Below are 23,308 nucleotides of genomic sequence, written 5' to 3'. Positions count from 1 at the left end.
TAGGCACCATGTTGTTGTTGTTGGTAGGTGCTGTCAAGTCATGTGCAACTTGTAGTGACCCCATGAACAACAGATCTCAAACCCATCCTATTCTGTGCCATCTTCACACAAGAGCCCAGTGCAACAGTCACTGTGTCAGTCCACTTGGTTGAGGGTCTTCCTCTCCTTCACCAATCCTCCGCCCTTCTCAGCATCATGTCCTTCTCCAAGGAATAGCCCCTCCTCGCAACATGCCAAAATACATGAGACAAAGTCTCATCACTCTTGCCTCCAAGAAGCACTCCAGCTGCACCCTCTCCAAGACATATTTATTTGTTCTTTTGGCCATCCATGGGATGTTCAGGGCTATTCTCCAATATCAGAGCCCAAAGGCATCAATCATTCTGTCATCCTTACTCATTGTTCAGCTCTCAGGTGCATAGCAAGTGATTGGAAAGGCCATGTCTTCAATCAGAGGTGCCTTAGTCCTCAAAGTGACATTATTACTCAATAATTTGAAAAGGTCCCTAACTGCAGATTTTCCCAGTTCAATGTGTCTCCTTATTTCCTGTCTGCTGGTGTCAAGAGTGTTGCATGTGAATCCATGTAAGATGAAGTTGTTGACAGTTTCAATCTGTTCTCCATCTGTCATGATGTTGCCTATTGGTCAGTGGTAAGAATCTTTGTTTTCAAATTTTGCTATATTGAAAGATGCTATAGACAATAGATTGAACAATCCAGAAATCAAAAGAAGATGGGGGAAATATACAGAATCACTGTACCAAAAGGAATTGATTGACATGGAAAAATTTCAGGAAGTACTATATGAACATGAGCAAATGGTAATGAAGGAGGAAGTGGAAGCTGCATTGAAGGCGCTGGCAAAAAAATAAGGCCCCAGAAATAGATGGGATACCAACTGACTTGTTCCAATTAATATATGCAGCCTTAGATGCATTCACCAGTCTACATGAGGAAATTTGGAGGGCAGCTGTCTGGCCAATGGACTGAGGGAGATCCATATTTGTTCCCATTCCCAACAAAGATGATCCAAAAGAATGTGGAAGCTATTGAACAATATTATTAATATCCCATGCAAGCAAATACTGCTGAAGATCATTCAAAAATGGCTAGAACAGTACATAGATAGGAAACTGTCAGAAGTTCATGTAGGATTTAGAAGAAGCTATGGTACCAGAAACATCATTGCTAATGTCAAATGAATCCCGGCTGAAAGGAAATAATATCAGAAGAATGTCTATTTGTGCTTTTTTTTGCTATGCAAAGGCATTTGACTGTTTGGATCACAAGTTGAGAAGAATAGGAATCCCTGAGCACTTAATTTTGCCCATCAGAACGTATACCTGGACTAGGAGGCTGTTCTGCAAACAGAGCAAGGGAACACAGCCTGGTTTAAAATTAAGAAGGGAGTGCATCAGGCTTTTATTCTCTCGCCATGCCTTTTTAATCTGTATGCTGAGCAAATTATTCGAGAAGCTGGACTGTAAGAAGAATGCAGCATCAGGATTGGAAAGAACTCATCGAAAACCTGCTTTGTGCAGATGACACAACTTTGCTTGCTGAAAGAAAGGAGAACTTGAAGCACTTGTTGTAGAAGATCAAGGAATGCCGCTTTTGGTATGTGCTGCATCTCAAGATCAAGAAAACAACGATTCTAGGCACCATACTATATGCATGGCATTGTTGCATGGCATTGAGTGGATGTTGACTCATAATGACCCTATAGGAGAAAGTAGAAATTCCCACAAGATTTTCAGACTGCAACCTTCAATAAGGATTGCATTTCAATATCAAGTAAACAAAGATTCTCACCATTGGACCAATAGGCAGTATCATGATAGATGGAAGAAGACTAAAATGTTAATAATTTCATCTTGCTTGTATCCACAATCAACATACATCCTTGGCACTAGTCATTAGGAAATCATAAGATAAGTTGCACTAGGTAAATCTGTTGTCAAGGACCTCTCCAGACTGCTAACGTGTATTGATTACAGTCTAGAGACTAAGGTGCACCTAATCCAGGCCATGGCCTTCTCAATTGCTTGCTATGCATTTGAGAGCTGGGCAATGACTAAAGATGACAGAAGAAGGATCAAGGTCTTTGAGTTGTGATGCTGGAGAAAAGTATTGAATATACCATGAACTGCCAAGAGAACAACAAGGCCTGTCTTGGAAAAGCTGAAACAGAGTTGCTCCTTGGAGGCAAAGACTGTGAAGCCTTGTCTCACACACTTTGGTACATTGCCAGGAGTGACCAGTCCTTGAAGAAGGACATCATGATTGGAGAGTTATAGGGTCAGCACAGGAGAGGCCCACCCTGGATGAGATAGATTGACCCAGTGACTGTGGCAATGGGGTCAAATGTGTCAAAGACTCTGAGGTTGGCTCAGGATAGGGGAAAGTTCAGAGTCATGGTTCACAGGGTCACTACAAGTCATAAATGATTCAATGACACATAACAATAATAACAGTCTTTTTGGAAGCAAATTGCCACATCTTTCACCCATAAAATGACTGGTGAATTTAAACTTCTGTTCTTCAATTAACAGCCAAGTTCTTAATCAATCCACCATCAGGGTTCATTGGAAGTTGCCCTACAATATCTCAGTTCAACCCTACGTGGAGAAAACTCAAGCTCATAACATGCGAATGACTTTTCCAAGGTTATAAACTAACACTACAAGATATGGATTCAAGTACAGTGAGCTAAGTTCCTAAAATCATATTCTTCCAACCACTCAATAGAAGGCACTAACAGGAGAACAAGTAGTCACAAAGTGTCTACATTTTTTCCAAAAATATATGTGACTGGTTTCAGAGTCTCTGATGAAAGCAAGATTTGATCATGTTTGGAGCAGAAATTCTAAGCCTTGGAAGAAGATAAGGGAACAGAAGCCCTAGGACAAGCTCGACAAAACCATCTTGACACTTCACCATCATGGTGACCTCCTCTAGGAAAAGCTGTCATCTTCTTCATAATGATATTGATGACACTCATCATCATGCAATGATTTCAAGAACCTCTGAGAGAATCAATATATCACCACAGTTCTCCGCACATTAGAGGTGGAGATTCTGACGGAAAGCATTACACATAGCTGATAGGGGTTATCACCTTCTCAGCTGAGTCCCCTACACTCTTGAAACACAAAGGAAATTTTAAAAATGTGAAGCACTGATCATGATCTTCTTGTTTGAACTGAGAAAAATATTACCACTCCTCCGACCTAGTGAGGAAGGAGTTGTATGGCCAACCCAAAGACTAGTGGTTCAAATCCACCTGCTGATTCATGGGAGAAAGGTGAGTTATCTCTTCCAGGGCAATGTGTGGCCTCTGTAAGAAAATAAGCTAAGAGAATCAGATATAATTCCATCCCAACATGATGGCACATAACTACAATTGCAAGCATCAGAAGTAAAAATGCCTTCAGTGTATTTTCCAGGGTGCTCCCTTTCCTTTTAACAACAGGATAAATGTTCTCACTCAGTCAAAGACCTCAGGGGCCTCATCCTCCCCAAAATGCAGCATTCTTTCCCCATAATAATCCTACTTGTTTTTCAGCTTCTTCTATCCAGAACTATTGGTAATAATCAGAAATCAAGGAATCAAAGACCTTGGGATGGGACATCTCTCAGCCCTATACCCCTGTGTTGTTGTTGTTGTTGTTGTTATGTGTCATCAAGTCACCTGTGACTCATAGCAACCCCATGAACAATAGCTCTGAACCCTTCCCTGTCCTGAGCCAGTCTCCCCAACTCCGACACACTTATCCCCACTACCCTAGATACTATGTCAGTTCATCCTATCCAGGGTCTTCCTGTCCCGTGCTCCTCCTCCACACTTCCAGGCATGATGTTCTTGTCCAAGGGCTGGTCCCTCCAGGCAGCACACCCAAAGTATGTGAAACAGAGGTTCAAAATCCTTGTCTCCAAGAAGAAACTTGGTTTCACCTTCTCTTGGCGGGTCTATGGTATGTATGTTCAATACTCTTCTTCAGTACCACAACTCAAAGGGATCAATTCTTCTTCTGTCATCCTTAGTTATTGTACCTATACCCCGATTGTTACTGTTGTGTACTGTAGAGTTGGAACCGACCCATAGCTGATCCTCAGCTGGGTTTTCAGAGGTAGTTAATTGCACAGGAGGAGATTGTCCATCCCTCTCCCATGAGCAGCTGGTGGCGTCAAACCGCATCCCTTCAGGATTGCAGCACAGCTTCGTGCCACTAGGCCAAATTCAATCAAATTCCCAAATGATAAATTGAATTAAATTCCCAAATGTCTCTCACCTCTCTCTTCAACTTGAATAACCTTCAAATTTTCTTATTTGAACTTTTGGACAAATTCCTGATTAACTCACTCTCAAGCTCATTGTCATCAAGTCAGCACATAACTGACCCTCCAGTGAGTTTTCCAGAAGCTGTAAATCCAGGAGGAGATAGCCTGTCGTTCTCTCACAAAGCCAGTGGGGGATTTGAACCACCAGAGAAGTGTCACCTATGGGTATTCAACACAACTAACTCCCTCTGGACAAGGTTACCAGAGTTCTGAAATTCTTCATTTGAAAAAGTTGATGAAGACAATTAAAAACAGAGAGAATTGGCATAAAGAACTCTGACCTAGAGACTGGATCCACACATTTAAGCCCTTCTGAGGTAATTTTTGCAAGGTCTTGAAATATAAACTAATTGGTGGCAAACTACTGAGCTAATTAATTGAGAGGTATTTTTCATCTCAAGCATTCCTGCATTTGCAAATCAAATAACAGCCATAATAATAGCCCACAGTGTATCTGAAAAACAATGCACTCACATTCACTCACTCATTGCTGTCAAGTCAGAACTGACTCAGATGACCCTGCGCCTGGTTTTCCAAGGATGCTAATCACACGGGAGGAGATTGTCCGTCATTCTCTCAAAGATTAGCTGGTGAATTCCAACAGCCACCTTAGAGTTAGCTGCACAACTCCCTGCAGACTACACCACCAGTTAATGTTGACTGAATCCTAACTCTGTACCAGTGACTATACTAAGTAGTCACATTAAATTCTGACAACACCTTATTATCATTTTCTCTGTTGCCATTACTCTCATTTTAGAAATATGACGAGTCACCTGCCCAAGTTCATACAGCAAATAGATAGATCTAACTGGTGACAAGGCTGCAGCTCCACTCAGCTGAATGGCCTGGCAGTCGCAGGGAAACCAGAAACCCATGAATGGAGTGGGCTCCAAGCTTCCCTGCCTTCCAGTAACCCCAGTGCTAACAGGGAAAGCAGTCACTGATAAAAATAACCAATTCACTCTGACATCTTTCCATAACAGTCACAGCATAGTCCACGTTTACAGCATGGAGCACTGCCTAGTTCCTTGTAACTTCCAGGAATTCTAGTCTTTATTACCGAAAATGGTTCAGCTCCTCATCTTCACATTGCTTGCTTTCTGATGTTTCTCCAATACAGGATTTCCCTCCTCCACTGGGAGGTGGGTTATTGCATTTTCGGCTCCTTGTCTTCTTCCCTTGAGCACAAGGGCTCCAAGAGGACCAGCAACTCCAACCTCCATCAACCCCTCCTGTAAGATAAGAGAGATCCTTCAGCAAGTGCTGGCGTAGGACTCCAGTGCTTAGCTCTATGCTTCTTGTTAAGCAGAGGAAGGCGGAAGAGGATGAGACCTCAGAGATTTGTCACCTTCACTCTGTTCACTGAGGTTTTCCAGAATGGCCAAATTTCCTCTCCACATATCTATATTAAGGCTGCATTAGGATCTTTTTGGCAATGATACAGCTTTCTCAAAATAATAAACTGGTGAGCCAGCCTGTTATCATTCTTACTTAAGAGATGAGGAAACTAAGAGTAAGTGGCCAAATGCCATTCCCAAGACTGTAACTGCTGACAAGAGGCACACTCCAGACTGCAGTCCCAGCCTTTTAGGTGAGTGACCCCAGGCTCTTGTTATCTCTTCACAATTTCTCAATAAGGTGAGTTCCTATTATTAAAACAATACTAAGTATGAGAAGAATATACTCTACTCAGCACTCCAGGCTGAAAATCCCAGAACTGATTCTGTACACAGTGAAATTCTAGATAAGCGGTAGAAACCACTCAACCCATTACCAGTAAGCCAAAACTGACTTAGAGCTGAACCTCCCGCAGGTGTTTGAGGCTACAGATCACACAGGAGGAAGGTGCCCACTTTATCCTGAGTGGCTGCTGGAGTCAAACTGCCAGAGAAATGCCACCTTGGGTTAAGCAGTGAAACTCCCTCTGGACTAAGCCACCAGAGCTCTAAGAAGGAGAAGTGTTTTTAAAATCCCACTTTTACCTTCTTTCTGTCATTCCCCAACATACAGGCATCTTCTCCCCTCACCCTGACCACTTCGTATCCTAGGGAGATATCTAAAACCCAAAGTTGTAACATCTCCCCTATTTTTATGCCCCAGAGGAAAACTTAAAACTAAACCTGTTGCCACTGAGTCAATTCCTACTCATAATGACTCTGCAGGGCAGAGCAAAACTGCCCCCTAGGGTTTGCTAGGCTAGAATTTCTACAGAAGCATATTGCCACCTATTTCTCTTACAGAGTAGCTTGTGAGTTCAAGCTTCGCCACCAGGGATCCCTTCCTTTGGGGGAAAAGAACCTCCAGTTCTTCTCACATTTCTCTTCAGAGTCCAGCTTTACAAATTATTTGCTCATCACACAGATTAAATAGGTATGGAGAAAGAATATAGCTCCACCATACACCCTTCCCAATTTTAAACCATAAAGTGTTTCCATGCTCTGTTCTGACAACATCTTCTTGACCTAGGTATTGATTTCTCACAGGCACAATTAAAAGTTCTGGCATTTCCCATTCTTTTTAATGTTAGCCATAATTTGTTATGATCCACACAAATGCATTTTCATAGACAATAAAATACAATCAGACATTTTTCTGGTATATTTTGCTTTCAGCCAGTATCCATCTGACATCAGCAATGATATCCCTGGTTCCATGGCCTCTTCTAAACTCAGCTTGAACTTCTGTCAGTTCTCTGTCAATGTAATGAGCTAGCTGTTTTTGGATGATCTTCAGCAATATTTTTCTTTCATGTGAAAGCTTTTATGTTCTGCAAAAATTTCCCCATTGTTGGATCACCTTTCTTGGAATAGAGGACAAATATGGGTCTCTTCTAGCCAATTGGGCTAGGCAACTGTCTTCAAATTTCCTGCATAAATATGTGAGCGCATCCAGGGCTACAGCTCTTAGTTAAAACATGTCAATGGGTATTCCATCAATTCCTGAGGCCTTATTTTATGCCAGTGCCTTCAGTGTAGCTTGAACTTCACCCTTCATTGTCATTGGCTCTTGTTCATATAGTACTTCATGAAATTTTTCAGTGCCAATTAATTCTTTTTGGTATAGTGATTCTGTGTATTCCTTCCATTTCTTTTTGATGCTTCATGGATCATTCAAGATTTTGCCCACTACATCTATCAGTGTTGTAACTAGAGGCTAGAATTTGTTCTTCAGTCGTTTTAGCCTGGCAAATGCCAAACAGGTTTTTCTCTTTTTCTCTGTCTCCAGCTCTTTGCACATTTCATTATAATATTTTGCTTTATCTTCTTGAGTTTCCCTTTGAAATCTTCTGTTCACCTCTTTAATGACTAAATATGTACTGATCGCCTCCTCAATACTTCCAAGTTAGAGGCACTTTCATCTTAACAAATAATTGGAAATCTAATCCATAAAAAGAATGAGTCACATACACACATACATACACACACACACACACACACACACACCCCAACAAAAAATAAATAAAACAAACACCCTAAGATATTTAGGGTAGCTATTTAGGAAAAACCATGCAGTGCTTCCAAGCTCTGTCCTGACAACTACCCCCTGGTCCAAGTATGTAGGTTTTGCATAAGCACAATCAAGGGTTCTGGTATTCCCATTCTTCTCAAGATTAGCTACAGTTTGTTGTGATCCACACAGTCAAGCACCTTTTTTTTTTATAAAGTTTGCCAACCTTTTTTTTTTAATTTTTTTTTTATGTGTGTACCATCAAATTGGATCTGACTGGTACAGGAGGCGATTGTTCCTCCTTCTTCAGCAGAGCATCTGGTGGATTTGAACTGCGCACCTCTGAGATTGCAGTGGAGCACCTTTGCATAGTCAATGAAACACAAATAGACATTCTTCTGGGTACTCCCTGCTTTCAACCAAGATTCACCTAACACTAGCTATCATATCCCAAGTACCATGGCCTCTTCTAAACCCAGCCTGCACTCCAGGCAGTTCTCTGTTGATGTGCTGTTCCGGTTGTTTTTGGATAATCTTCAGCAGAATCTTGCTTGCATATGATATCAGTTATATTGTTAGACAATGTCCACTCACTGTCAGGTCACCTTTCTTTGGAATGGAAACAAATATAGAGCTCTTCCAGTCAGTTGGCCAGGTGGTTGTACTCCAGATTTCTTTGCACAACTAAAGCTGGACAATGACTAGGGATGATAAAAGTAGAATTGATGCCTTCGAGTTGTGGTGCTGGAGAAGAGTATTGAATGTACCATGGACTTCTAGGAAAACAAACAGGTCCATCATAGAGAAGGTGAGAACAGGCTGTTCCTTACAAGTAAGGATTCTGAAGCTTCATCTGAACTACTTTGGACATGTTGCAGGGAGGGACCAGTCTTTGGAGAGGGACGTCATGCTTGGGAGGGTGGAGGGACAGTGCAAGAAAGGAAGACCCTTGATGAGATGGATTGATGATTCATCAACTAGAGTAATAGGGGTAGGTGTGTCTGAGACAATAAGATTGGCACATGATAGAATAGGGTTTAGGACTGTTGTACATAGATTCACTATGAGTCACAGGTGACTTGACAGTACATAACAACAACAACAACAATTTAGGATCAAAAATGTCTTCCAGATGCTTGTTTATAAGTTGCTAAAATTCAGTCATGTATTCAGTATTCAAATGTTTATTTAGTGACTTCTGTGAATCATGTTCTTTATTGTATTCTATGAGTAAAGAAAGGCAACAACAAGCCTAAAGGAATGAGCTTTCTAGTGAAAATGAACGTAAAAATATATAGATATATGTGTATATGTTTGTGTCTGTGTGTGTGTGTATATATATATATATGTAAGTCACATTTATATATATAATAGTCATATTTGTGTGTATATATATTAGTCATATTTGTGTATCTATTTGTATACTTATAAAGTTAATGTCACAAAACCAAATAACCAAGGACATAGATGAGCACACAGCAAGCATTCAACAAATATTTATGAATAACTTAGTGAGTTTTAGGGAGTTCTAGAGGCATAGTCCACAAGGAGTTGCATTAGTAAGCCAAAGACCACGCCTCTCTGGTGGTTCAAATCCACCACTGGCTCCAAGGGAGAAAGCAGGACCATTTCTTCCTACTGATTTACAGCCTCAGGAACAAAATAGAAGATCGACTACAAATCTGTTCCACCTTGACAGTGAGGAGGTATTTTGAAATTGCTTTGACATCATACAAAACAGAAATAAAGATGCTTCAAAGAGTTTCTCATTAAACAGTTGGAAAGTGCTAACACAGCTCTAAAACCATGATAGAACCAAGCTTTAATGAGATGACTACAGAAGGATAAGCAGTATTTTTAGAATAAATCTATTATAATAATGAGTATAGAGGGCATGGTGGTCTTTTTCAAACAGGAGAATAGATAGACAGAAAAAGCCTTGACCGCAGTAATAGTGAAGGGAAAGAAACAGTAAACCCAAATGCCCAGTGATACTTTTGCCTCTTCAGACACAGCTATGCAAAATCTCAGAGCTCACAGAGGACAGGCAGGAAATTTTTGTCCTGACTTGATATGTTCAGGCTGATGTAGACAACCCCAGGGCTCTGACCTGCATGATTCTCCACGAGAACTCCGTGTTCACACGCCACGCCATAGGTGTACGGTTTGCACTGGCAGTGGCACTGGGTCTTCTCCACAGTGGCCATGCCACCGTTCTGGCAGGGCTGGCAATGGCAGGGGTCAAATTCCTCCAGGTACTCCTCCAGAGCCCGCTTCAGGTAGAGTCTTTTCACAGAAGCACAGGGCACTTCCTTTACCAGCTCATATAAAGGTGTCAGCTGTAAAGAAGAAAAAAAAATCACAATCAGCAGTTCATTAAGGATAAATACTTCTTTTTTGAGTTTAGACTCAATTTTCTTTAACATAAAATCAAAAGCCATCTCTATAGGAACTCTTTCTTTATGTTCAAATAACAAAAGGGAATAAACTCACTCTCTTTGTAACAAAATCAGATAAATGGTAAAATCTGATAAAAAGGCAGCAGTGGGAAAAAAATACCAAAAAATCTGATAAAAGAAGAATATTTTATGTTTATAGATTTTAAAATGTATTTTCCAGTTAACATAAGATTATCTCACCTGCACAAGAAATAGAGTTAACAAAGGTAAACATTATTACATAAAAAATCCTGAATTATCAGCAAAAATAAGTTTTAATCAATAAGTGGGTATATTGGCAGAAAAGCAGGATAAACAGATATGAACAAGTGTAAGTGCCTGTACCCATGACCACACAGATGATATGATAAATTCTACAGATGACATGATAACATTCATATTAGTTCAGGCCATGGTCTTTCCAATTACTTGTTATGCATCTGAGAGCTGGACAATGAATAAGAATGACAGAAGAAGAATTGATGCCTTGGCCTATGGTATTGGAGAAGAGTGCTGAATATCCCATGGATGACCAAGAGAAGAAGCAGATATCTACTGGAGAGGGTACAGCCGGAGTGCTCTTTGTAGGCAAGATGATGAGGCTTTGCATGTTGCTTAGGAGATGCTATTTAACAGTCCATGGGATATTTAGTACCATAATTCAAAGGCATCAATACTTCTTCGGTCATCCTTGTTCATTATCTAACTTTCAGATGCATAGGAATCAACAGAAAAGGCCCTCACTTGGATCAGGTGCACCTTTATATTTAAACTTTTATTCTCACACTTTAGCACTGTGGAGAAGTCCTTAACAGCATATTTCCCCAATGTAGCACATCATTTGACTTCTTGACTGTTGTTACTCTGGGTGCTAATTATAGAGCCAAGAAATATTTATCTATTTATCTATCTATCTATTTATTTATCTATTTATCTATCCTGATGTTGCCTACTGGTCCAGAGATGATGATTTTGTTTTCTTGATGTTGAGATATAATGTATATTAAAGGCTAAAGTCTTTGATCTTCTGAGCAAGTGATTCAAATCCTCTTCGTTTTCAGTAAGCATGATTGTGTCATCTGCATATCACAGGCTGTTGATGAGTCTTCTTCCAATCCTGATGCCATATTCTTTCTTATACAGTTCAGCTTCTCCAATAATTTACTGAGGATACAGGTTGAATTGGTGGGAACAAAAGGTAAACCCTAACACACATCTTTCCTGATTTTAAATCATGCAATGTTCTCTTGTGCTGTTCAGAAACAGCTTCTTAGATGAAAACGTTTGTTGTTGTTATTGTTGTTATTGTTATTATTGTTGTTGTTGAGTCAGAACTGACCCATAGCTGACCTTCCAGAGGGTTTACAGAGGCAGTAAATTAAACAGGAGTTGAGTTTCAATCTTTCTCTCACAGAGCAGCTGGCAGATCCGAACCTCATATCTTTGTATTGGCAGTATGATTTCTTACCACTAAGCCAGTGAACACCAATGAAAACATACGAAGACTTTACAAACAGGTGACTTAGGTTGCACACACCTTAGTCTTCAAAATGACATCTTCACTCTTTAATATTTTAGAGAGATCTTCTACAACGGATTTTCCTAATGAAATAAGCTTGATTTTATGTCTGTTGCTTCCATGAGCACTGATTGAGTTTCAAGAAAAATGAAATTCCTGACAATTCTAATATGTTGGTCCTATGGTGAAGATTTTCGTCTTCCTTAAATTGAAGTGTAAACCATACTGAAAACTAGCCTTTATAGAAGAATGAAGACTGCAGTCTCATTTGCTTCTTTAAGTGCTTCAAGGTCTCTCCACTTCAAATAAGCAAAGTTGGGACATCTGTATATTTATTATGCATTGGTAGCATTGCGGTGACAGTCTCACCTTGGTGGCAGTCAGGCAAGGGAAGTTCCTGGGGTCCATTTGTTGTATGTTACTGTTCTGACTGGGCACAGAGCCTGAGGCCTGCTCAAGGGTGTGACTTTAAAATCCTGCAGGGCGCCCAGGCTATGAAACCAAACACTGTGACACTGATGTGTCAAATGCAAGAATGGTTACCCATGGTGGACAGTGTTTGGTAGAGTTCCCCAATTAAAACAAACTTGGAAGCAGGAGTGGAATCTACTTCCATACTAGCTTGCCTCTGGAAACCCTATGAACCTGGAGAGAGGATGAAAGTTATACAAGTGTCACCTACCACTTAATGGCACTTAACAACAACAACGATGAGTGTCCCTCTGCTCCTGATGCTGTTTTTCTTTATATATTTGATCTTTTTAGCGATTTACTCAGCATACAGAATGAATAAGTATGGTGTAAATATACAACCTTGACGCACACCTTTCCTGATTTTAACCCACCACACTTTTTCTATTTAAACCTATTTGTGCATGATTGGTTGTCATTGTTAGAAACATTCTAGCTACATTTCTTTCAAGACAAATTTGTCCTTTAAGAAGGCTGTGATATGTTGAACATGCTTTCCCCATCCTGTAACTCAAAAACATCAATTCTTCCTATGAAAGCCATTAAAAAGACAATGGCATGGATGAGGTCCACTTTAGACCTCAATGTGATATCCTTGCACTTCAGTGCTTTTAAGGAGGTCCTTTGAAGCAGATATTCCCAATGCAATATGTTATTTGATTGACCACTGCTTCAATGAGCACTGATTATGAATCTAAGCAAAATGAAATCCTTGACATCTTCAAGCTCTTCTCCATTTATCTTTATGTTGCTTATTGGTCTAGTTGTGAAAACTTTTGTTTTCCTCGTATTGACGTGTGATCCATGTTGAAAGTCATTCGAAATACTGGCAGCATAGCTTCCAGCCTCAAAGAAACATAGAGCACACAAGACACCACAGTATGGCAAGCTGACAAACGGGTGGTGACTTTTCAAGACATTTGCCCCTGAAATGTGAACATACTGATAATGAGCTTACTATTGTTTATCATTATGTTTTCATGCTTTTCATCATATGACCTAAAAAAGAAAGCCTAATTGGGATCTAGAATTCTAATCACTGCTGTCTTTAACTACCTTGATTTAAGGCCATTTTCTCAATGCAAATAAAGATCATTGCAACTTGCTACTCTCAGCAGAGAACAACATACCTTTTGATTTATTACTTGGGGAAGACCAGTCACAGATCCTGCCCAGTCAGAATATCTTTTTCTGTTTCCAGCAGGGTCATTGAGATCGAGGGAACTAAGACCAGCTACAAAGTCGATACTTCCCCCTTTGACAAAGGGCTTCCCTCGGAGTATATTGCTGCTGACTCCTGTACGAAGAGAAGTCAAATTCATGAAGTCAGAATACACAAATGAAATGAACAGAAGAACATGAAATTCAACGGGCTGACAAGTATTTAAAAAACCTAAAAAAAAAAAATCCCAAAAACCAAAACCAACCCAGCATCAGACATGAGGCAACAGTTGCTGTTATTTGCTGTCATTTCAGAACCAACCTATCACTGACCCTAGACTGTAAACAGCATAAGAGAAGATGGTTCATCTTTCTCCAAGGAGCAGCTGGTGGATTCAAATCACCCACCTGCCTTTTAGTTAGTAGCACAATTATAATCCCTAAACCAACAGAGATGAATGCTGCTGCTGCTGCTGTTGTTGTTGTCTTGTGTCGTTGAGTAAGAACCAACTCACAGCAGACCCTCCAGTGGGCTTTCAGAGGCTGTAAATGGCACTGGAGGTGATTGTTCATCTTTCTACCAAGGGTCAACTGGTGGTGTTGAACCACCTGCCTCCAGATTGGCAGTGCAATTCGTTACCCACTAGGCCACCAGAGCTCCCTTGAAAGGGTTGATAGTAGTGAGTTATTGTTAATGTTCTAAGATGTAATAAAAGTGTTATCTTGTTCACGAGAATGTCTTTTTTTTAAGATTTGTATAACTTCAGGGATAGAAGTTCATGATGTTTAAAGCCTACTTTCAGATGTTTTGTTGAATAGTTACACATTGTTAATAATAAGCCAACATTGTAAATATCATATGTAAATACACAGTGGTGGTGGGTTATGTGCCATGGAGTCAAAATCAACTCAGAGCTGAGCCTCCAGTGGATTTTCTTTCTTTCTTTTTTTTCAATAAAATTTTTCTTTAATCCTGGTTTACTTACAAAGTTTGTATACCTTCTTTTCAGAGGCTGTAAATCACATGAAAAGAGACTGTCCACCTTTCTCCTGCAGAGCAACTGGGGCATTCAAGCCACATGACTTTGAGTTAGCATAGTAATTTCATCCCACTAAGCCACCCAAGTACACAATAGTAAATTATTAAAATAATTATGTATAGGATGAGGGTGTAAGTGTTGTTACTATTATGTTCTTTCAACACTTCTATGTGTTTGAAGTGTTTCATAATATTTGGGAAATAATTTCGTTGCATCTGGGATAATCCCAATAAGTGACAAATCCTCCAATGAGTCTTCAAAGGCAGTAAATTGCATGGGAGGAAATTTCCCATCTTTCTCCCATGGAGCAACTGGTGGATTCAAACCTCATGTCTTCAGATTAACAGTACACCATTCTCTCTCTCTCTCTCTCTCTACACACACACACACACACACACACACACACACAATCTGCACATCCTGGCAGCCCAGTGCAACAGAGAATAACCAGTGAAGCCCTATTTCCTGCACTGGAGTCAGAACTGTGCTTTTGGAATGTCTTTCTGTACCTAGGGTCCTCATCTGTATAATACTAAAATGAAAGTATCTACTTCTTAGGTAGACTAAATGGTTCATTTTCATGAGTCATTTATAACTGTATGTGGTATATGGTAAATATAATATGTTTTTAAGTACATAAACATAGAACACATGTTGTTGTTAGGTGCCATCGAGTTGAGTATAACTCATAGCGACCCTATGAACAGCCAACTTGAACCCTGCCCTATCCTGTGCCATCCTCATCATCTCTGATACATTATGGCCCATTGCTGACGTCACCACAGCCTTCACTGACCCTCCGTCTTTCCAAGCATAATATCCTTTTCCAAGAAAAAGCCTTGTCTACCTACATATCCTAAATATGAAAAATGGGCTCTGCTGGCTTCTTTGCTAGCTGACTAAGCCCCGTCTGAACCCAGCCAGCAGTGAGGTATGGAGGCTCCTGTGGAAGTCCTCCCAAGCTGTGCTGGAAAGCCAGCCTGACCAAATCACCCAATCCCAGTTCTTCCTGCAGCCACTCTGTGGCCAGCCTGGCATCAATTCAGGCCTTGGCTGGGTGGAGGTGGGCCAGACCTGGTTGTCTAGCCCAGGCAGCTGGTAGGAGGGGGAGGTGGTTGTGTTTCCATGGTTACTGTAAGTGTGGACTGGGAGTGGGGGGAGGGTAGGTCCAGCCTTGTGTGCCCCCACCCTCCCAGCTGAGCTGCCCCTGCTGCTTTAGTGCATAGCATGCATTGAGCTGCCTCCAGCCTGGGAGACCCCTCTGGGTCCATGCTTGGGTTTAAATGCCCATGTTTGCCCCTCTTAAGTCACAAGGAAAAGCCCTTGTATTTTCTCCCTTTAGATGAAACTTGGTAAGGAGTTGGTACAGTCAGATGCTGAGCTCTGTAGTAGGAGGCAGTGGGACCCTCAGGTTTGAATCAATTCTTGTAACCTTCCTGATTCCTCAAACTGCCTAGGTCAGAAGAAAGTTGACTAGGGTATTTGAACAGGCCACACTAAGGCACATGCTGGAGAGTCACAGGCTGCCAGATGCCCATCTTGTAAAGGCAATGGGCAGAGCCCAGAAAGAGAAGTGGTGCCATGAAGTTTGCCCAGGAATGAACGAGGCCACAGTAGAGGCCAGGAGTCCTCTTTTTGTACGCCACAGTTTGAGCATGCTACCAAATCCCAAATAGGCTAAGACTAACAAAGGCAGCTGTGTCTGAGCCAAGCCCTTCCAGGCAGTGTCCTTAGTCCCAGCTTTCCCTCTGACTGGAGACCCTTCTCTGTCCCAAGTCTCCTAAGGGAAAGAAAATAGGGCCTGATGGCCGATGTAGGTAAGGGGGAGTTACTGCATCTGAGACCCCAGCCCTGGCCTGTAGGGGAGCATCGGGGAGTGCATGGGACATGTCCTTGTTGTTAGGGACATTTCCAAGCTGTTAGATGCTGTTTAAAAACAGAAATAAAATTGAAAATGAAAAACTCAAAAAAAAAAAATAAATATGAAAAATGAAGCCTCATCATCTTATCTCCAAGGAGCACCCTGGAGCAACATTTCCAGGACAGTCAATGGATTATTCTGTATTCTTCCCCAGCACCACAACTCAAAGGCATCAATTCTTCTGTCATCCTTATACATTGTGCAGCTCTCTAATGCATAACAGGTGATAGAGAAGACTATGGCTTGAATTGGGCACACCATATCTTCCAGTGTCAACCCATCTGGAGACTAGAGTCAGCGTCTTAAAATATTCCTGCTTGTGCTTCTGTTTCCATATCATTATTTTCTCACCATGTTCAGAGAACTAACCTCTTTTATCACATCATCTTTAAGATGGATTTTTCTCTGCAATATTCATTGCTGTTTCTCCAGAGCCTAGAATAACTCCCGGCAACTAATACATCATCCCCACCACTAGTCGCCATTGAGTCTGTTCCAACGCGTGCTGGCACCATATGTGTCAGTTTAGAATTGCACTGCACAGGGTTTCAATGGATGACACTTTCAAAAGGAGACTTCCAGACATTTCATCTGAGGCATCTTTGGGAATACTAGAGAGGCCAAACTTTCAATGAGTAGCTAAGTATACCTGCTCTACCCAGGGCTTCAAAAATAGTTGATGAATGAAGTAATTGAATGAGTAAAACATACCTGATTTTACTACTCTGCCTACTACCTTCTTGCAAGTATCAATTCATTTCGAAAGAATCCCTGCCAACCTACTGAGAACTTTGCATCTGGAATAATTTTAAACTTCACCCTAATTTGGGATACCCTTCTTGTTTCCTTTGTTATGTCCTGCCAAGTAGACAACAACTTACAGTGACCCCATGAACAACACATTGAACCTTGCTGTTTACTGTGTCATCTTCCTGATCTTTATCTCATACTCAAATGCATTGCTATAGTCACCATGTGGGTTCATACTGTTGAGGGTCCTGGACTCCTTTGCCCACCTTCTGCCGTTCCCATGATCATATCTTTTTCCAAGGACTGTCTTTCCTGACCACATACCCAAGGACCTGACACAAAGTGTCATCATCTTTGCCACTTAAAGGAGCATACTGGTTACACTTTCCCCAAGACAGATTTGTTTGTTCTTTTCACCCCAATTCAAAAGCATCAGTTCTTCTTTCGTATTCGTTACTAATTATCCAACTTTCAATGCATAGGAAGCAATTTAAAATACTCAGGCTAGAATCAGGACCACCTTAGTCTTTAAACTGTTATCCTCGGTCTTTACATTTTTTAGGAAGTCCTTGACAGCAGATTTCCTCAGTGCAACAACACAATATATAATTTCTTGACTGCTGTTATCATGGATGGTGATAGTTTGTTGTTGTTGTTGTTGTTGTTATGTGCCATTGAGTCACTAGCTACTTACTCATAGTGGCTCTATGTACAACAGCCCTAAACCCTGCTTTATCCTGTGTCAACCTTATTGTCTCTGACACACTTACCCCATTACCCCAGTCACTGAATCAATCCATCTCAACAAGAGTCTTCCTCTCTTGCACTGTCCCTCCACCCTTCCAAGAATGATGTCCCTCTCCAAGGACTAGTCCCTCCTTGCAACATGCCCTAAGTATGTCAGACAAAGTCTCAGAATCATTGCCTCCAAGGAGCAGCCTGGTTTTACCCTCTCTAGGATGAACCTGTTTGTTCTCTTAGCAGTTTACGGTATATTCAATACCCTTCTCCAGCATCACAGCTCAAAGACATCAATCCTCCTTCTACCATCCCTAGTCACTGTCCAGCTTTCTGACACATAGCAAGTAATTGCAAAAACTATGGCCTGGAGCAGAGGCATGTTAGTCTCCAGACTGGCATAATTGCTCTTCAGTATTCTGAAGAGGTCCAGACAGCAGACTTTCCCAGTGCAATTCATCTTTTAATTTCCTGACTGCTGGTATCAAGAGTGTTTATTGTGGAGCCAAGCAAACTGGAGCTATTAACTATCTCAATCTCTTCACCATCTATCATGATGCTGCCAATCAGCCCAACAGTGAGGACTGTTTTCTTGATGCTGAGCTTCATTCAATGTTGAAGGCTACAGTCCTTTACCTTCTACAGTAAGTGCTTCCGATCCTCCTCAGTTTCAGTAAGCAAGGTTGTGCCACCTGCATAATACAGATTGTCAATGAGTCTTCCTCCAATCCTGATGCCACAGAGAGTCCAGCCTCCCTGATGATCTGTTCTGAATATTGATTGAAAAGGTATGGAGATAAGACACATCCCTGATGTACACTATTTCCAAGTTTGAACCATGAAGTGTTTTTTTGCTCTATTCTTATGGCTGTGCTTCCAAGCATAGATTTTACATAAGCACAATCAAGTGTTCTGGGATTCCCGTTTTCCTCAAGGCTAGCCACAATTTGTTGTGATTTACACTGTCAAATGCCTTTGCATAGCCAATAAAACACAGATAGACATTCCTCTGGTACTCTCTGCATAAACATTGACATACTAGGTATTGGTGAAATGAGATGGACTGGCACAGGACATTTTTTAACTAGATCTACTACCATATTACATATGGTCTACTATGCCAGAGATGAGAAAGTGAGGAAAATAGGGTTGCTTTCATAGTTTAAAAAGTCATATCTAGGGGAGCTCTGGTGGCCTAGTGGCAAGGAGCTGCAACTACAATCCCAGGTGCACATGGTTCGAATCCACCAGATGCTCTGCCGGGGCAGGAGGGGCAATCTCCTCCTGTACCAGTCAGATCTGATTTGATGGTACACTCACCCAAAAATAATAAAATTTTAAAAAAATTCCTATCTAGATCCATCTTGAAATACAAATGTTGCAAGTGACAGGATAATTTCCATACACATACCACGAAGTCTAATGAATACCACTATCATTCAAATATATGTAGCAACAACTAGAGCCAAAGAGAAGGAAATAGAAGATTTCTACCAACTCCTGCAATCAGAAATCAATCAAACATGCAATCAAGGTGCATTAATAATAATGGGTGACTAGAATGCAAAAGTTGGAAACAGCGAAGAAGGATCAGTAGTTGGAAAACATGGACTTGGTGACAGAAATGAAACCAGAGATAAATGATGACATTCTGTAGAGTTGACGACTTATTCATTGCAAATACTTATTTATAAGAAACATAAATGCAGGCTGTACACATGGATTTCACCTGATGGCATACGTAGGAATCAGATTGATTACATCTGTGAAAAGAATCACTGGAGAAGCTCAATGTTAGCTGTCAACACTAAGCAAGGTCCTGACTGTGGAACAGACCACCAACTATTCATGCAAGTTCAAGGTTAAATATTAAATCAAATTCATGGGAACCATAATTTGACCTTGAGTCTATTCTACTCAAATTTCAAAGCCATCACAGGGACCTGTTTGTGGCCTTGAACAGTTATGGGCAAAGACCAGATGAGCTATGGGGGGATATAAAAAATTGTTGTTAAGTGTCAGATATAAAAAATTGTTGACAAGTGTTGTCAAGTACAACTCGTAGGAACTCTGTGAACAATAAATCTGATCCCTGTCCTGTCCTGCACCATCCTGATCATCTCTACACACTTGAGTCTATTGCAGCAGGGACTGTGTAATTCGATCTTGTTGAGAGTCTTCCATTCTTTTGTTAACCCTCCACCTTTCCAAACCTGACGTCCCTTTCCAACGTCTCCTAGTAAAATGCCCAAAGTATATGAGACAAAGCTTTGTCATCCTTTCCTCCAATGATCACTCTGGTTACACTTTCTCTGATACATATCTCTTCATTCTTTCCGTAGCCTGTAGGATATTCAGTGCTCTTCTCAAACAAAAAAACCCAAAGACATCAGTTCCTCTCCTGATATTCTTATTGCTTGTTCAGATCTCAGATGCCTAGCAAATGATTAGAAAGACGATGGCTTTAATCAGGAACACCTTGGTTTTTAGACCTACATTTTTGCTCCTCAGTAATTTGGAGAGGCCTCTGAAAGCAGACTTTCCCAATGCTACACACGTTCAGATCTCTTGACTGCTGGTACCAAGAGTATTGATTGTGGATCCAGGCAAAATGAAGTCATTGACAATCTCAATCTTTTCTCCATCTATCACAATATTGTCTTTTGATTCAGAGGGCTTTTTTTGTCTTGGTGTTGAGAGATGTAATCCATATTGAAGGTTATAGTCCTTGATCCTATGCAGAAATCTCTTAAAGTTCTTCTTACTTTACAATCAAGGTTGTGTCATCTGCATAGCACAAGTCATTGATGAATCTTCTTCTTATCCTGATACCACACTCTTCTTCATAAAGTCCAACTTCTCTAATGATTTGTTCAGCATACAGATTGAATAGATATGGAGGAAAAAATACAGATCTGATGCACACTTTTCTTGATTTTTTTTATTATTAAATTTTATTAGTTTCAATGAACATTCAGAGGGATTCTGGGCTTTCACTCCTTCATTGCCGCACCATTCTCTCCACCCTCCTCCCCAGTTTGTTCTTCTTCCCCGCCATCCGAATGTCTGTTTTAATTGTCCAATTGCCACAGTGCTTGTCAAAGTCAGTTCTGATTAATCTCCTTTGTCGGTGTGTCCTTTGCCATTCCCTATCACTCCTCCCTGAGAGAGACTTCACCCTGAGTCATAAGGAAAAGGGGATGGTGTATTCTCTTAGCTACTTCCTGCTGAAAAGGGACGCTGTGGGTTTCAGGGTGAAGATCTTCTCTCACTACTCTAAAGGGCCCCTTTGGCAGTAGGAAACACATAGACTATTATGGAGATTGATTTTTGGAATTTAGATGCACTCTTATTGATTGTACTTTTCTTGATTTTAAACCACGCAGTGTTCCCTTGCTCTGCTTATACAATAGCCTCTTGGTCTAGGCATAGGTTTTTCATAAGCACAATTAAGTGTTCTGGCATTCTCATTCTTCTCTGTGTTAGCCGTAGTTTGTTATGATCCACACAGTCAAATAACTGCATAGTCAATAAAACACAAATAGACATCTGATAACAGCAATTATATCCTTTATACCACAGACTTTTTTTAAATCCAGCTCTAATTTCTGGCAGTTCTCTGTTAAGATACTATTCTATATGTTTTGAAAATAATCTTCAAGATTGAACTTGCTTGTGATATTAATGGTATTATTTGATGCCCCAAGAGTATTTATATTCTTATAACAGTCTGTGGATTCATACAAAATACTGCCATATGGCTTCCAACCCTATTACACTGCAGAATCTATTTTAAGGTAATTCATTATTAGTCCCTAAATCTGATGAACACTTTTCAATTCTCCATTGAAATTTTCAATTTTCAATTTTTCATTCTCTCCTGGTACCACTCTCTCCTTCTTCTCTATTTTCTACATCACTGATCTCTTCTACTTAAGCTCTTTCATTCCTTCTTCTTTCCCTACAATTTCACTTTGTAATTCTTCATGTAATCATTTTCTACATAAAATCTTTCCAAGATCATACCCCATAGTCATCTGGATGAAATCTAAACTTCCTGACCAGGCATCTCAAATCCTTCATTATCTAGATCAACTAACTGACCCTTGTATTTTCTTTTTTCAAGATTCAAAAACCTACTTACCATTTTCTCCATCTTTCTATAACTCCCACCACCAGCCTTGTGCACCAAAAGCATTAACAGTCCAACTATTTGTGTTACAGTATGGAACTGAGCTTTCTCCTGATATAGGCATTGTCCTACCACTGTTTGCCAAGCATTATAAGAAGGCATGAAGTATCCACTAAAAACATAGACACAATACACATGTCATGCTCTGACAAATCCTCACTCCTGCATGATGTCACATTGTATGACATTTCAAGGAAATAAAGGAAACAAAAATCATCAAATAAATGGATAAGACAACTGTTAAACCTTTAAAATTCTGAAAGACAGGATGAAGGTTAAGTTCATCATGCAAATTGCCCCCCACTCATTTACCTGCAGCTGCCTTTAAGTTCTCGGCCAGTTTCTTGCACTTGCTCTTTGATGACTTAACAAAAAAAATATTGATATTTGAGGCAAAACATTCTTTTAAATCACTTGAAGTATAATCTGCAAAAAAATGAAAAGGCATAGGCTTAATTTCCACATCCATTGGAAACCTCCTTTGAGAGGCAGTCATGTGATTGTGAGATCAAACAATGTTTTCTATTATGGTGACCCTATATCAAAAGTGACAAGATTTTAAAAATTTTTGTTACAATCAGGAGAGGATAAAATACATGAATGTGATCTTCTAAGAATCAAATCCTTACGCACACACAAAAACTTCTCCAAAAGCGTAAAAAGGGAAGCCACAGACTGGGGAAAAGTGTTCGGTAATGACATGTCAGATAAGGGACTTATATATAGAATTTATATAAAATATTTGAGCACCACACCAAGATAAAGGTAAATAATCCAATAGAAAAATGGGCACAGGATATGAACCGGCACTTCCAGATGGCTAACAAGCACATGAAAAAATGTTCACAATCCCTAGCTTCAAGAGAGATGCAAATCAAAACAACTATGAAATATCATCTCACCCCAGTAAGAACAGCAAAATTTAACAGAACAGAAAACATCAAATCTTGGTGAGGTTGTGGAGAAACTGGAACCCTTATTCACTGTTGGTGGGAGTGTAAAATGGTGCAACCACCGTGGAAGGTGGTGTGGAGCTTTCTCAAAAAGTCGCAAATAGAAATACCATTTGACCTAGCAATTACACTACTGGGAGTATACCCCAAAGAGACCATAACTGCCACCCAAGCAGATATATGCACACCCATGTTTGACTGCTTTGTTCACAATAGTAAGGAGTTGGAAACAACCTAAGTGCCCATCAACGAACAAATGGATAGAGAAGCTGTGGTATATTCACACAATGGAATACTATGCTGCATTGAAAAACAAGGAACTCATGCAATATTA

The 23,308-nt window shown here is 40.4% G+C and overlaps 1 protein-coding gene across 1 annotated transcript in view; it reads right to left on the bottom strand.

Annotated features, from left to right (window-relative positions):
• Nucleotides 1–23,308, bottom strand: part of C7 (complement component 7) — a 94,130-nt gene that overhangs the window by 27,892 nt on the left and 42,930 nt on the right. The window contains exons 9-12 of the mRNA XM_006889583.1: nt 22,334–22,447; nt 13,350–13,516; nt 9,902–10,130; nt 5,405–5,576 (exon numbers count right to left, since the gene is read on the bottom strand). Of these exons, the coding sequence (XP_006889645.1) occupies nt 5,405–5,576; nt 9,902–10,130; nt 13,350–13,516; nt 22,334–22,447 (682 nt within the window). The remainder of the gene's footprint in view (nt 1–5,404; nt 5,577–9,901; nt 10,131–13,349; nt 13,517–22,333; nt 22,448–23,308) is intronic.

This window comes from Elephantulus edwardii, unplaced genomic scaffold (genome assembly GCF_000299155.1).
Source record: "Elephantulus edwardii isolate Elephantulus edwardi_28Jun2011 unplaced genomic scaffold, EleEdw1.0 scaffold00079, whole genome shotgun sequence".
Classification (NCBI taxonomy): Eukaryota; Metazoa; Chordata; class Mammalia; order Macroscelidea; family Macroscelididae; genus Elephantulus; species Elephantulus edwardii.
This window is presented reverse-complemented; position numbering and strand designations above follow the sequence as displayed.